At 45.7% G+C, this 15,897-nt stretch overlaps 1 protein-coding gene across 1 annotated transcript in view; it reads left to right on the forward strand.

The window, feature by feature from the left end:
• LOC309529855 (inverted formin-2-like) overlaps nt 1-15,897 on the forward strand; it is a 29,767-nt gene that overhangs the window by 2,313 nt on the left and 11,557 nt on the right. Inside the window, exons 2-9 of the mRNA XM_082218216.1 lie at nt 5,225-5,672; nt 5,986-6,128; nt 6,827-6,888; nt 8,050-8,152; nt 9,621-9,706; nt 11,652-11,752; nt 13,715-13,785; nt 15,751-15,858. Coding sequence (XP_082074342.1) covers nt 5,237-5,672; nt 5,986-6,128; nt 6,827-6,888; nt 8,050-8,152; nt 9,621-9,706; nt 11,652-11,752; nt 13,715-13,785; nt 15,751-15,858 — 1,110 coding nt within the window. The 5' untranslated portion in view covers nt 5,225-5,236. The remainder of the gene's footprint in view (nt 1-5,224; nt 5,673-5,985; nt 6,129-6,826; nt 6,889-8,049; nt 8,153-9,620; nt 9,707-11,651; nt 11,753-13,714; nt 13,786-15,750; nt 15,859-15,897) is intronic.

Genomic DNA, 15,897 nt, shown 5'->3' on the forward strand with positions numbered 1-15,897 from the left:
GAGCCAATGTTTGTCCACAGACAGTTTTTTCCAGGTCATGTGGCCAGCATGAGTAAGCCACTTCTGGCAAAACCAGAGCAGAGCACGGAAACGCCATTTACCTTCCTGTCGGAGTGGTACCTATTTATCTACTTGCACTTTGATGTGCTTTTGAACTGCTAGGTTTACAGGAGCTGGGACCGAGCAACGGGAGCTCACCCCATCACGGGGATTCGAACTGCCGACCTTCCGATTGGCAAGCCCAAGAGGCTCAGTGGTTTAGACCACAGCGCCACCCGCATCCTCCCCACACCTCTTATTTTTGCTATTTCCAAATATTGTTGTGCAAGAGCCACACTTATCTTCCTATTTGTATTAAAAGAGTTTTAAAGACTCTCTCAAGGCGAATCTTTAAAAATGTAGTGTAAACATGACAATTGGGAAACACTGGCCTGTGAGCGCTCCAGTTGGAGAACAGCCTTTACCAAAGGTGTCATGGATTTTGAAGATAATTGACCTCAGGACAAAAGTGACAAACGTGCTAGGAGGAAGACACATTTGGCCAACCCTCACCGTGATCATCTCCTGTCCAGAAGCCTATGTCCCCACTGTGGAAGATCGTGTGGCTCCGAGTGATCGCCAAATAATAATTTCAGATATAGAGTTATATTGCTCATTTAAAGCCCATGGACACACTTGTAGGCAGGCATACATATAACATGTTGTGGTAATCTAACCTAGAGGTTACCAGAGCATAGACAACAACAGTTAATCTGTCCTTGTTGAGATAAGGGCACAGGAGCACTCTGGGAGTGGAAGGTGGCACCCCTATTTACTCCTGAAAGTAATTAAGTAATTATTCCTTGCTGTGTCCAACACAGCCAGGTGCAACAAAACTAGCATGGACCTGATTTCTTTGTGGTGCTCTGTTTCCCCCCTGAAATTCTTCTCCCTTCTCCCCCCTCCCCCCTTCTCCTGGCTCAGGAAAAGCAGCCAAGCAAATATCTTTCTGGAAAGGCTCGCGCATTTCTGATTCAGACCAGTTGCATAACAAAGCCATTTATGTACAGCTGCTGCATTGTTTGTGTCTGGTGGAATGGGTAACCCTTGCGATGCAGAGCGGCACCCTCACTGGTCCCTGGGTTTCCCAGGTGACCAAGAATTGTCACCCAATGGGAAAGGACATAGGGTAGCCCAGCTTCTGAAGGAAGGGCTGTCTAATGAGCGTGCACCATCTAGTGGGTGAAAGATGCTCTTTCCATCTTTCTCCAGGCTGGTCTCCACAATGCGCTGCTTTGCATGCGTTATTAGCACAACAGTTAGCACAACAAACTTCCTACATCCAGGGCCTCTTTTCCCCTCCCAGAGCTACAGTCCTCAGAGTGCTTTAACAGGCAACCCCTCTTCCCTGGGAACTGTAGCTTCACTGGGAAATATAGGGTCTAACAGCGCCCAGCACACTAAACAAACTACAGCTCCCAGAATTCTTTGGGGGGAAGCAATGACTGCTTAAAGTGGTATCACAATGCTTTAAGCATAAGTATGGTGCAAATGTGACCTATCTCTCAGGTGTAAGTGTTTGAGGTAGGATTGGTTAATTAGGATGAGTTGACAAATTTACTGTTGTTTGTTAGCTGCAAGTCATACACTTGGGGTTTTTGCTTTAAAGTACTTCTGAGTCAGTTGTCTTGAATATTTAGCCAACAAAGTAAGGTAAAGTTCTCTTTATATACAGGGATAACACAACTCGTTTTTTACAGGCAGTAGTTTTATAGTATGTTTCAAAAAGTAATTTGTGGTGTACTTCTCTGTAAATTCCTTTATCACCTAGAGTAATCTACTGAAGAAAGTTTATTTTACATCTTTTATTTTACAGTTTATTTTACATCTTGGATTGCATTAAAAACACAGTGAGCATCTGTAGGAGTTTCATATTGTTATTTCTAAGTTTGGAAATATTTTTTGCGATATAATTTTAGTCTAAATGTTTTCATTACGAGGTGGGTTGTTATTTTTCTCCTGCGACATAAGTCTATTGTTTAAACATATACGGTGGGTAAAACTACTAACATAGGTACCTTTTAAACTCCACAGTTGTTACCCCGTATGTTACTTGAATCACCTTAATTATTTGGGTAATATGCGGTGCAATGTCTTTCAGCTTTGAAAGAGTGCAAATATCAGCATAAAGACTTTTATCAGAAACTCAAGTCAAATGAGAGTTTAATAATGTCTGGATAATGTAAGTGGGATCTGCAACGAAATGTTGCAGCGTGAAGCGCTCTAGCTATGCTTTCTCTCCTATGACTCTCCATTCCATTCCATTCCCTATCCCACCTTGTTTTCTGTCTATCCTACCCCTAAAAGCCAGTCACTGTTCACTGAGCATGCTCAGTCCCCACTGGGCTGCTTGACCTTTCGACTGTGCTTTTTTGGGCAGATAGGGAGTTTCACTTCCTTGGCTCTTCATTTCTAAAGATATTTTTGTGCTTCTGCAAATCTTTCGGACCCCCTGAACCTGGGACAGGGCTGTAAGTCGCCAACAGAGCAGCTGCTTTGCCCATGCAGGACTTCTTAGCAGGCTTTGTGTATCAAAATCCAGAGGCAGGCTTCAAAGTGGGGTCAAGGCAAACACCAGTTACTGCATGGGGCAATTAGGTTTTCGAAGCAGAATTCTGGTGCAAAGTGAATATTTCTTTAAAATCTTTCCGCTGCTGAAATGTCACTTGGCAGAGATGCTAAAGGGGCAAAGGGCTTCCCAGTCACCTTCTTTAGTTTCTCTTCTAAAGAGGAAGAAGAGGAGTTTGGATTTGATATCCCGCTTTATCACTACCCGAAGGAGTCTCAAAGCGGCTAACAATCTCCTCTTCCCTTCCTCCCGCACAACAAACACTCTGTGAGGTGAGTGGGGCTGAGAGACTTCAGAGACGTGTGACTGGCCCAAGGTCACCCAGCAGCTGCATGTGGAGGAGCAGAGACGCGAACCCGGTTCACCAGATTATGAGTCTGCTGCTCTTAACCACTACACCACACTGTAAAAGGAGTTGGGCAGAGCCATCTGTTGGCAAAACTGATTACTCTAACCCAGGGGTCAGCCAACTTTTTCAGCAGGGGGCCAGTCCACTGTCCCTCAGACCTTGTGGTGGCCAAACTATATATATATTTTTGTGGGGGAATGAACAAATTCCTATACCCCACAAATAACTCAGAGATGCGTTTTCAATAAAAGGACACATTCTACTCATGTAAAAACACGCTGATTCCTGGACTGTCTGCGGGCAGGATTTAGAAGGCAATTGGGCTGGATCCGGCCCCCAGGCCTTAGTTTGCCTACCCATGATCTAACCAACTGAGTTATCTATATTTTGCAATGGCTCCCTGTTTGTGAGAATATTCTGAGTTATCTATATTCTGAGTTATCTATTATCTATATTCTGCAATGGCTCCCTGTTTGTGGAATGCTGAGCCCAGAGAGGGCTTGCTTGGCTCCTTCATTATATATGTGGAACACCCTCCCTTCAGGTGTCAAGGAAATAAGCAGCTATCCTATCTTTAAAAGACATCTGAAGGCAGCCCTGTTCAGGGAAGTTTTTAATATATTTAATGCTGTACTGTTTTTAACACTTGATTGGGAGCCGCCCAGAGTGGCTGGGGAAATTCAGCCAAATGGGCGGGATATAAATAATAAATTATTATTATATCTTTAGATTCCAGGCACAAACATTCCTCAACTAGGCCTTTAAATGTGTTTGTGGGAGGTGGGGGGTTATGGGTTTTCCTTCTTGTATTTCTTATGTATTTTGTGTATGTATCCTGCATTTTATAATAATAAAAATAATAATACATAAAGTCCCAGATTCAGCCTCTGGTATCACCAGGTAGGGGCTGCGAGTGTCCCCTTTCTTGAAATACCAGAGAGCTGCTGCCAGTCAGAGTAGATTCTACTGAACTAGATGGGTCCAAGGGTCTGATTCAGCAAAGAGCAGCTTCCTCTGATATATCCCTGTTGTTTGTGGTTGGTGCTGTTTTGGCTATGTAATGAACTAAGTGTACTTGGAGAACTGAGCTGGCTATCAGATATGTACGACCAGCTTTCATTTTTTTAAAGGAAGGGCAAAGATAGCTTGAAAGCAGTTGCATATATGTTATGTTGTGTCAGAGTATGGGTCCCTCTAGCTCAGTATTATCTTAAACTGGAGATGGCTCTCTCAAGATTGCAGCCATTCGCCGCCTCACCTGGAGACACCAAGGACTGAACCGGGGGCCTTCGGTATGCAAGGCAGGTGGACTACCACGAAACTATGAGGGCTAGAACTCAACTTGAGTTTTTCTTTTGAGAAGAAAAAATGTATTTTGGGCACAAGTGTCTGTGCCAGAAACACTGGTTTTGTAAACTGCCGTATTTTTCGCTCCATAAGACGCACCTGACAATAAGACACACCTAGTTTTTAGAGAGGGAATGCAAGAAAAAAGATATTTTTAAAGGGAGCGCAGAGCAGAGCCTGTATGCATCCCAGGCTCCGCTCAGTGCTCCCTTTCACAAGCCGCGTTGAGCTCCACATGGCTCGTGAAAGGGAGCACGGCTCTTGGGGGCTTTTCCGGGAGGTGGGCAAAGGGACTGAGGGGCTGCCCTCTGTCCCTTCTCCCACCTCCCACAAAAGCCAGCAAGAGCCGCGCGCTCTTTAAAAGGTGCACGGCTCTTGTGGGCATTTCTACGAGGCGGGAGAAGGACAGCCCATCAGTGACAGCAGAGCGTGTGTGTGGCTCTTGGGGGCTTTTCCCGCCTGCCTCCCGCCTGCCTTCGCTCCATAAGACGCACACACATTTCCCCTTACTTTTTTAGGAGGGAAAAAGTGCGTCTTGTGGAGCGAAAAATACTGTACTGTACAGGGTTCCATATACAGCTCTATCTGTAATTCGAGATACAACAGACACATGCCCAAAATGTTGTGATTCCATTACTCAGTGCAAATCATAGAATTGTAGAGTTAAAATGGGCTCTGAGGATCACCTAGTCCAGGAATGTGCAGCTGTCCCATACGGGAATCAAACCCATAACCTTGATTTTTTTGGGTGCTGGTTTCAATGTCCTTGCTTATGATTTCAAATATGGCAGATTCAACACAATCATCCCCGATGTTTTCAGAAGCACTGTTAGATACACTGTGGATGGGAATGCTCTTGCTTGATCCCAGTTTTGAAAATAAATGTCTCCATTCTCTTTTGGTGGGTTTTGGAATTAAAGGAAGAAAAAGCCATGATGGAGCAAACTCTGACCTGCAAAGAATGTTTTGCGAAAAGCCACATGGGTGCAAAACAGCTTACCAAGAAAACAAGTAAGTGCATTCAGGTTGACATGGACTTGGAAGAAGAACCCTCAAGCGGAAAGAGAAGCTCTCCAGATATACTTGACCCAATGGAAGCCACGACAACATCTCCAACTTCTGAGCACTTGCAGTCTTGCCAGCTTCCAACTGCACATGCCACGCCCAGAGAGTTCCCGTCTCTGCCTATGCTGCGGCTTCCGCTTTCACCTCTGCCACCCCCTCCTTCCCCTCCTTTGATGAAGGCCACATCTCTGTGCAACAAGGCCCTGCCGTCCTGCAGCGTTGAAGGCTCCACGAAGGCTCAGAGGCCAATGCTGAAAATGAAGCCGTTCAACTGGCAAACGCTTCCCTTAGATGCCACGAAAAGTGAGTACGCTGGCTGTGTTCTACCTCTGCTGCCCACTGTGTAGGGAGAGTGCCATTGCCATCAGGTTCTGCTTGTGGGCTTCCCATGGGCATCTGAGAACAAGCCACCCCAGCCTGATGGGGCTTAAATAATAAAATTATCATTATTAAGATGCTGGACTAGATGGATCTATGGTCTGGCTCCAACAGGGCTGTTTTCAAGTGTGTTCTATAATAAACCAGGGGTTTATTATTAACCTGTGGCACTGCAGATGTTCTTAGAATCATAGGAATGTAGAGCTGGAAACGCTCCATCATTGTGCGTCTTTTCCAGGTGGCCGTTCTCTCTGGACTTCAGCGGTGACCAATGGTGATGAAGCTATAGAGCCTGATTATATTAGCATAGAGCGACTCTTCTGTGTACCTCAGGCAAGCCAGCAGGAGAAAACAGAACCCAGACTGAAGAAGCCAAAGGAGGTACAATAGCTGAGGGTCATTCCCCATAATTTGATGGGTTTTAAGCACTTGTGGTCTCTTTTAGCAGAGCAGGATCTCCAGTGCTGGATTTTGGGCCGGGAGAGGGGGCTGGTTCCCTCGCACAGGACAGCAAGCCAAGAGGGAGCAAAAATTGAGAAGATCCATAGCTGTAAGGATCCATCTGAGGGCACCAAATTTTGGCCTTGCCATGTTACGAAAGATTACCAAAGTCAGCCCCTTGGCATCTCTTAAGACCTGTCTTTTGTTTATACAAATGTGTTTTTAGGATGTGCCTTTTCTGATTGGTTTTTTGTGTTTATACTGTGTTAGTTTGTTTTGGGTCAATTTTGTGAGGAAAGCAGATTAACATAGCATAACATAACATAACATAACATAACATAACATAACATAACATAACATAACATAACATAACATAAAACATAACATAACATAACATAACAACATAACATAACAACATAACATAACAACATAACATAACATAACATAACATAACATAACATAACATAACATAACATAACATAACGCACTATAAAAATGCTAGGAAGTGGGGAGATGGTGAGGAATCTGAAAACCACTGCACATTCTCTGTGTCTCAGAGCTTTGTTCAAAGAAAGTAGGCAAGCAGTATTAACTTGTTCCTGCTACTAATTTTTTTTAACCACCCCCCTCTTAAACAGATTTCCTTCGTAGATCGAAAGAAAAGTCTCCATCTGAACATAGTGCTAAAGCAGTTTAAATGGTGAGAGTTACTTGGTCAATGAAATGCGCTGGGTGGGGTGAGGGGGAGTGATGACTAAACCTGGCCCCCAGCAGCATAAGCAGAATTTCAACATGAGCAAATAAGAAGCCTGGTAGGGCATCAGATCGTTGGCACAACTATTGTCTAGTCTGATTGGCACTGGCTCTCCAAGGTCTCAAGGCAGAGGTCTTTCCGAGATCTGTTTTAGCATGAGATGCCCCTGAGATGATCTCTCTACTTCCAGTTTGTTTCCTCTCTACCACCAGTAAAAGCATATAAGTATGACAAAAGTTTTTAAGAGGGGCCAAGCTGACTGAAAACAGCATGGGAAACCAAAGGAGATGACTACGTAAGCCCAGAACTTTCCAAACTTTTCATGTTGGTGATACACCTTTTAGATTTGCATCTTTTCACGACACAGTAATTCAGTTTTACTAGCAAACCAGAGGTTAAACTATCCCCTTTCCAGCTCCCAGGGGAGGAGTGCAGGGAGCATTTGCACGACACACCTACACATTGCAGCCGACACACTAATGTGTCACAAAAGTTTGGAAAGTTCTGATGCAAGCCATCTGCCGAGGGATTTGTGCTGTGATTTCACTTTGCATGGGTCCTTCAGTAATAAAGCATGTGAACTGGATCCAACTGGTCAACAACACTGTCAACAACTCTTCCATTTACAGGCATCCCCCCCATACATTTTGGCTTTTGCACAACCGCGAATAGGTGTGTCACCAGGAAATAAGTAAATAATTCAATTAAAACCTGGAAATTGCGGGAGGGAGCTGATGAGTCCTCGTGGCTTGCAAGCAGACCCTCCCTGGAGCCCGAAGAGGAGGTCAGTGAGGGTGGAGGAAGCCCCAAAGAGACATGAGGCGCAGTGGGGCTTTGTTTACACTGCTCAGCCTCCCCGCATGTCCTCTCGCCTCCTCCAGATCTTCAATTCTAGCTGTGGATATTTTTGGATCCAGTATTTTTGATTGAAGAGAGGGTGTTTAAAGGGTGTTTAGAGGGTACTCCCCACTTGATGTGATTTCACTTATGCACGGGGGGGCCCAGAACGTAACTCCCATGTAAGTTGGGGGGACGGGGCACCTGTGCTGAGATTTCTTCCTAGCTTTTATGTTTGTGCATCTTAACCATTCCACTTCTTTCTTGTAGCTCGAATCAGCAAATAGCCGACATGATTTGGAAAGGAGACAGGAGCATGTTTGACGAAGAGGCCCTGAAAAACCTAATGAAGCTTCTGCCTAAAAACCATGAGGTATGAATACTGGCTCCCCCCACTATATTAATTTCAGATGTGCTTATTAGTGCACCAAGAAAGTTGTCATTTCCCTGAGCCTGTAACAGCTGAGGCCATTATGCGTGGCTTAATTACATGCAGATGGGAAGATCGGAGGAGGGAGAGAGAAGGGGGGCGGGGAGAAGGGAGTGTCCCTGACCCGCCTACTTTTGCCTGTGGCCCCACCCATTTTTGCCTGTGGCCCCACCCACCACTGGCACACAGAAGAACCCCCAGGGGAATGCAACCCCCAAATTGGGAGTGAAGGTTCTCCACTCCCCACTGTCATCACTGCACCAGACTAGCTTTCTTTCATTCATGGAACCGGAACCCATGCCAGACGTCTTGCTATTTCTGAAGGTTAAGTTAAGAAATAACTTGAGAGTTGTCTCAAAGCCATTAGTCATGCTCTGCAACTATTAAGAGAGCATATTTGGAAGTTGCTAGACAATCACAAGTGGTGCTCCTGACCTCCCTGGAGCTGGCAAGGCACGTGAGTGCATACATACCATAAGACGAGCCTGCTTTCATCAGGCCAATGATCCATCCAGTCCTGTTCTCAGAGGCCACACAGTCTGCAAAGCTGGGCATAAGCTCCACAGCGCTCTGCCCACCTGCAATTCCCAGCAAGTTGTATTCGGCGGCATGATGCCTCTCACATTTTATTAATAATAATAATTTATTATTTATACCCCGCCCATCTGACTGAGTCTCCCCAGCCACTCTGGGCTGCTTCCAACCAAATATCAAAAACAATACAGTGTCAGACATTAAAAACTTCCCTAAACAGGCCCGCCTTCAGGTGTCTTTTAAAAGTAAAATAGTTGTTTATTGCCTTGACATCTGCTGGGAGGGCGTTCCACAGGGCAAGTGCCACTACCGAAAAGGCCCTCTGCCTGGTTCCCTGTAACCTCACTCTCACAGCGAGGGAACCACCAGAAGGCCCTCGGAGCTGGACCTCAGTGTCTGGGCTGAACGATGGGGGTGGAGACGCTCCTTCAGGTATACAGGACCGAGGCTGTTTAGGGCTTTAAAGGTCAACACCAACACTTTGAATTGTGCTCAGAAACGTACTGGGAGATAATGAAGATCTTTCAGGACTGGTGTTATGTGGTCTCAGTGGCCACTCCCAGTCACCAGTCTAGCTGCCGCATTCTGGATTAATCGCAGTTTGAGTCACCTTCAAAGGTAGCCCCACGTAGATCGCATTGCAGTAGTCCAAGCGGGAGATAACCAGAGCATGCATCCCCCAAAGGGCTCTGGGAACTGTAGTCCTCTTCTTAATATTTATGTCTTAATTTATAAAATGCTTGCTGCTTCATACAGTTAAAGGGGGGCGGGAACACACACTATAAGTGGTCTACAAAAAAAAAGCAATGTAATAGGTCTGGGTATCGCTGCTTGCAGTTCAGAGCCGGTAGTGACAAGTCTTCCTCTCTTTTGTCAGATTGAGAGAATGAAAGCATTCAAGGGCGAAAAAGCCAAGCTAGGAAATGCAGATCAGTTTTATCTGTGTCTCCTTGAAGTTCCCAGGTAAGAGCCATCTTTTACTTCCCCTTGCCTACAAGTTCTGCTTGGCTAGCATAGGGCCGGCTCTACCATTAGGTAGAGTGATGTGGCTGCCTCAGGCATCAGTTTCTTGTGGGGTGGTGCTGGCAGCAGAGAGCTGACATCAGGGGATTGTGAGTGAAACATTTGTGTCACCTAAGTCTGCACCTCTATTGGAATTACTATATTTTTAACAGTTTGGCTACGTGGAATTGTTTTTAAAATATTTGTATTGTTTTTACATACAGAACTGTTTTTACCCTTTTCTTGTTTTTACATTTATAAGCCTTTCCTGCACCAACAGAATGCTGAGGAAGGATTTGTCCAGTATTTCTTTTCCTTATTTTTCATTCTGAGCCATATTCTGTGAACTATCTCAGATCATACAATATTGTAGTGGTTGGGAGTTACTCGTGCGCAATCCTGCTCCGTTTGAGCATTAGATTGCCTGGTTAAACCCTCCGGACTGCACAGCCCATCTCAGCGTGGCTGCCCTTAGTCACTCGTAGAATCTGTCTGTGGGCGTTTCTTAAAGCGCTGCCAACATAAGACCTGTTTGATGCCCAATCGTCTCCGCCTCTCACTGCGCGGGAGTCTCCTGCGCAGGGTGGGCGTGGGCAGCGGGGTGCTTGGGCTCTCCTCACTAACTTCCAACGAAGAGTCCTGGAGCCCTTGCACCTCCCTGTCCCATTGCTCTCCTGGATCCCTGGTGTTACACTCATTCTCTTCCCCTTCTTCCCAGCTGAGTCTCCCCCTAGCGCCGGGACCTTCTCCTGCAGAATCAGAGACCCTCTCCTTCTCCCGTGCCTCTGATGTCAGTTCCCTGACAAATATATTATTGTCTTTTTCTTTGTCTTGATTTTGGAGCGGCTTGCCTTTTGAGGGCCCAGTTTCTGTATCCTGTCCCTTGTGATAAAGGGAAGGAAAGACATCTATTTTTAAAAAAAATAAAAATCCTTTCAGAAAATAAAAAACAAGTAAGTTTGCTACCCCCAACTGCTGTGCTAGAGGCCACTGTCCTGTCACCAGTGTGACAACTGCCAATTAAGTCCACTTCTAGAAGTGGATTTTGTTTTGGGGTTGTTATTTTTTTGCGGCGGGGCACCATCTTGTCTTTCAGCAGAAGGGTCTCTTGCCCTAGCCCTGGGTGTTTGTCAGGGCAGAGCTGTAGGCAGCTGTCCAAGGTGAGCCAGGAAGTGAGTCAGAGCCAAGAAGCAAGGAGGAATTGGAACTGAGAAGCACACTAGGGTTAGAGAGAACCAGGAAGGAGGACCTTGGAAATGAGGGACAAACAGGAGCTGGATTGGAAAGGGAATACGGAGCTATACTAGTGGCAATAAGGCCTTGTTACTCAGGCAACATCCCAGTTGAAACATGAAGTCTTCCATAGACCTTCCTGTCCAGGAGGGTCCGGTGGCTGGCTTGGGTGTAAGCAGGACCAGTTGAGGCCTCGAGAGTCCATTGCTGATGCTTGAATAGCAGCTCCAGACAAATCTTATTTACTCCTTTTCACCAGCTTATCCGTGGATACCTAGAACAAAGGCATGTATGGTTCATGATAAATAAGGAACGCTCTGGCTTCTAGAGAAAGCACACATAGGTTGGAAATTACATTTTCAGCTGCTAAGGGTAAGAAAGTTCTGAAATGCGCTTGTCTTCAGAGATTGGGTGAGTAATGCCAGTGAAAGAAGCAGAGTTTCAGAAAGGTCTTTTGGAGATGGTGGAGAACAAAATTAAATTGGGGAGCATTGCTGGGATGGAAAAGTGACACACTGTTATGTTAATATTTTTGTGAACTATTCCATTCTTTGACCCGAATGTTCTAACGAGATCCTAGTGTGGTTTTTAATTGCCTTGTCCATGGCTCCATTTACTAGCTCTGATGATGATGATGATTTTTAAGTAAAAAAATACTGATTTCTCTTCCTAGTTACCACTTGAGGATTGAAGGCATGCTGATATGTACGGAGACCAACATTATGCTGGATCTGCTTTGGCCCAAAGCAAAATTGGTCAGAGCAGCTGCTGAGAGTAAGTGGACTGCAAAATTTAGGAACAAATGAAAAAGATTCACACCATTGGTCTGTCTAACTTAGTATTGTTGTCATTGACTGGCAGCACCTTGTTAGTTATTTTGCAGACTAGTTGCGCTGCAGAAGGTGTGCTGGGGAGACCACAAATTCAAGAAACGCAAAACTAACTTTTGCTAGGTTTTAATAACAAAAACAAAAACTCCTTTTTACACTAAATTACAATATATCAATAAGAATGACCCATCCACCAGGGTACCGCGAGAGCTACATGCTGCTCTTTATATACCATACCCAACAGCTTAATTACCACAACTTAACAGCATCTTAAAAAGCAGAGACATCACCTTGTCAACAAAGGTCCGTATAGTTAAAGCTATGGTTTTCCCAGTAGTGATGTATGGAAGTGAGAGCTGGACCATAAAGAAGTCTGATCGCTGAAGAATCGATGCTTTTGAATTATGGTGTTGGAGGAGACTCCTGAGAGTCCCATGGACTGCAAGAAGATCAAACCTATCCATTCTTAAGGAAATCAGCCCTGAGTGCTCACTGGAAGGACAGATCCTGAAGCTGAGACTCCAATACTTTGGCCACCTCATGAAAAGAGAAGACTCCCTGGAAATGACCCTGATGTTGGGAAAGATGGAGGGCACAAGGAGAAGAGGATGACAGAGGATGAGATGGTTGGACAGTGTTCTCGAAGCTACCAACATGAGTTTGACCAAACTGCGGGAGGCAGTGGAAGACACGAGTTCCTGGCGTGCTCTGGTCCAGGGGGTCACAAAGAGTCTGACATGACTAAATAACTAAACAACAACAGCACCTGCTTCACAGCTGTAAAACTAGGTCATGTTATTTGCTCTGGCTTTTAAAGAAATACACATCCTGTGGAACAATAATGAACCTTCAAATTTAAAGAGACCATTCAACACACCTCCCATCCGCATGATCTGTAAATTCCCTTTAAAAACCACAATCCCAAGCTTCCAATTTTATTTTGAGTTTTGCATCTAGTACCAAATACTGCTCTTGCCCAGACTAAGCGTGGAATGGCAGCATGAGAACATAAGAAGAGCTGTGCTGGATCAGACCAAAGACCCATCTAATTCAGTATCCTCTTCTCACAGTGGACAACAAGATGCTCTCAAAAGCCCACAAACAGGAGCACAGCAGGACCCTCAGCCTGCTTGTGATTCCCAGCATAGTGCTTTCAGCAATGGAGGTAGAACTTAGCCATTGTGACCAGTAACCATTGGCGATCCAGATTAAATAAATTAATTTGCTCAAGTTACCCAAACAGGAGAAAATAATGCTAGCTGAAAACTCTAATGTCTTTTTGGAGATGCTTTGATTTTTATTTGCATTTTTATAGGACTCACACACTTCGTAGTTCTGTGTAGCTTTATATTTTATCAGTGACTTAATTGGATACCCCCGGTTACTCATCATTTAAAGACAACTAACAATTCAGTTCTAAACCACTGAGCCTAGGGCTTGCCCCATCCCCGTGATGGGATGAGCTCCTGTTGCTCGGTCCCTGCTCCTGCCAACCTAGCAGTTCGAAAGCACGTCAAAGTGCAAGTAGATAAATAGGTACCGCTCCGGCAGGAAGGTAAATGGCGTTTCCATGCGCTGCTCTGGTTCACCAGAAGTGGCTTAGTCATGCTGGCCACATGACCCGGAAGCTGTCTGTGGACAAACGCTGGCTCCCTCGGCCAGTAAAGCGAGATGAGCACCACAACCCCAGAGTCATCCGCGACTGGACTTAATGGTCAAGGTCTCTTTACCTTTAACAATTCAATACAAGAGTACTCAGAAGAACTGCCCACTGAGTTCAGTTTTCAATTGCAACCTAAATATTATTTTCTTCCTGAGTTTAAATGCAAGATATGGAGCAGCAGAGGTGGTTTTTTTGTGTGCAAACTCCAAGTAAAAACGACGTTTGCATTCTTCTCTTTTTCAGCGCTTCTTACAAACCGGCGTCTGCCATTGTTCTGCCAGTTGATTCTGAAAGTTGGAAACTTCTTAAATTATGTAAGAAGGTGGGGAGAGTGGGGAAATACCTACATGTCTCACCTTTTTTTATCTCTTCTTTCCTAACCCTTTCCTCCAGGGAACTTTAGACTATTGTATATGGTCCCCTTCTGCCCCTGGTTTATCTTTGCAACAACCCTCCAAAGTAGGTTAGGCTGAGACAGGGATGGGGAACCTGTTTTACCCCAAGGGGCCACGTTGCCTTTTAGGTGACCCTTGGGGGAGCCCTATGCTGGCGGTGGGTGGGGCCGGGGCAAAAGTGGGTGGAGCAATCAACGTAAACTTTTGCCTTTGTACGGTAGGCTAGTTTATACACACACGTGCTTAACCCCTTTCTATTGTCCATCCAGACAGGGAAGAAAGAGGCATTAGGGGGAATTCAAGGATGCCTTCTGGCCAGGCAAAAACACTTGTGCCACTGAAAGTTGTAGCTTGGGGTGGGTGTCAGGAAAAAGCAGCAATGAGAGAGCGAGCTGCATGTGGCTGTAATGCAAAACAGGATGTGATTGTTGGGGACTGTACCATGGAAACAAAGGGGCAGTCTTTTCACTGTGCTGAGCACCGGATGTTAGCTCAGAGTGTCATCTGACCTGTACTGGGAGTACAGGGGTGGAGTATGTATCTCTACTGTTGGAGACTGGAGAGTGCAGACGTGTTTCTCTGTACTGATGCAAAGACAGGAATAAAAACATGTAAATAGATTTCTGTCTGTCTCTTTCCCCTCCCTGGGGAAGCAGGGAGGAGGGAGGAGTGGTGTGTCCCTCTCACGCTGAGTGGGATCGCCGATCGTGACCTTGCCTGTATCCTGCCGGGTGACGCAGACGGGAAGGTCAACAAGGATCTCAAGCCGAGTGCCGGGAAAGTGGCCAGTTACCTCTGATAAAGGCTAGAGAATCCAACAGATGTGGTTCCCTGGGCCACATAGAGAGGCCTGGAGGACTACATTTTGTAGATCCACCGCACCTCAGGCCTGATGTTCCCTATCCCTGGGGTAAAAGGTGCTGATAGTGCCAAGGTCACCTAGGAAATTTCATGGGTGAGTAGGCATACCTTTTGTTGTTGTTCATGTACAGTGGTATCTCGGGTTACATACGCTTCAGGTTACAGACGCTTCAGGTTACATACGCTTCAGCACAAAAGCGGCGCTGCGAGTTACAAACGTGCCTCCCGCATGGATCACGTTCGCTACCCGAGCGTCCACCGTACATAATACAAACGAAGACAACCCAGTAACCCCCTCTCCCCAACATATTTTAAAAGCGCATTGGATTCAATCAGCCAAAGGCCTGGTTGAAGAGGAACATTTTGTGCCCGGCGCCTTAAAGGTGTATAATGAAGGTGCCAGGCGAACTTCCCTGGGGAGAGCATTCCACAGATGGGGAGCGACGCAGAAAGGGCCCGTTCTCGTGTTGCCACCCTCCGGACCTCTCGAGGAGGAGGCACACGAAGAAGGGCCTCAGAAGGTGATCTCAGGGTCCAGGTAGATTCATAAGGTAAGAGGCGGTCCTTGAGGTACAATGGTATCGCAGGTTACAGACGCTTCAGGTTACAGACTCTGCAAACCCAGAAATAGTACATCGGGTTAAGAACTTTGCTTCAGGATGAGAACAGAAGAGGCCCCATTAGGTAAAGTGGTACCTCAGGTACAGTTTCAGGTTAACAACAGACCTCTGGAACAAATTAAGTTCTTAACCCGAGGTACTACTGTATTGCAGTCCCTGAATACTGGTTAGGCCAGCCCAGGGCTGATGGGAACTGGAGTGGTCTGGTTCTCCATACCATAATTTGTATTATTGGGCCCTTTCATCCCTTCGTCTTGCATGCTTGGTTTAGTGGCTTCTCAAGATATCTAAATGTCTGTGTGTCTATTACAGTTGCCATCCAGCTGTGATGACAAAGGGGCACGTTGGGTGTGCCTTTTTCTTGGAAGTGTGTGGTTGGCTCATATCACATCTGATCTTTCAGGGGCGTCACAGTGGGAATGCTGGAGGCTTCAGAATCAGCACGTTGCTCAAACTAACAGAGACAAGAGCAAATAAAAACAGCATTACTCTGCTCCATCACATCCTAGAGGTACGGATGCATTTCCTTCTTCTTTCTTGCACTTGACTT

Source organism: Podarcis vaucheri (assembly GCF_965113315.1).
Source record: "Podarcis vaucheri genome assembly, chromosome: 1".
In the NCBI taxonomy this organism is placed as follows: domain Eukaryota; kingdom Metazoa; phylum Chordata; class Lepidosauria; order Squamata; family Lacertidae; genus Podarcis; species Podarcis vaucheri.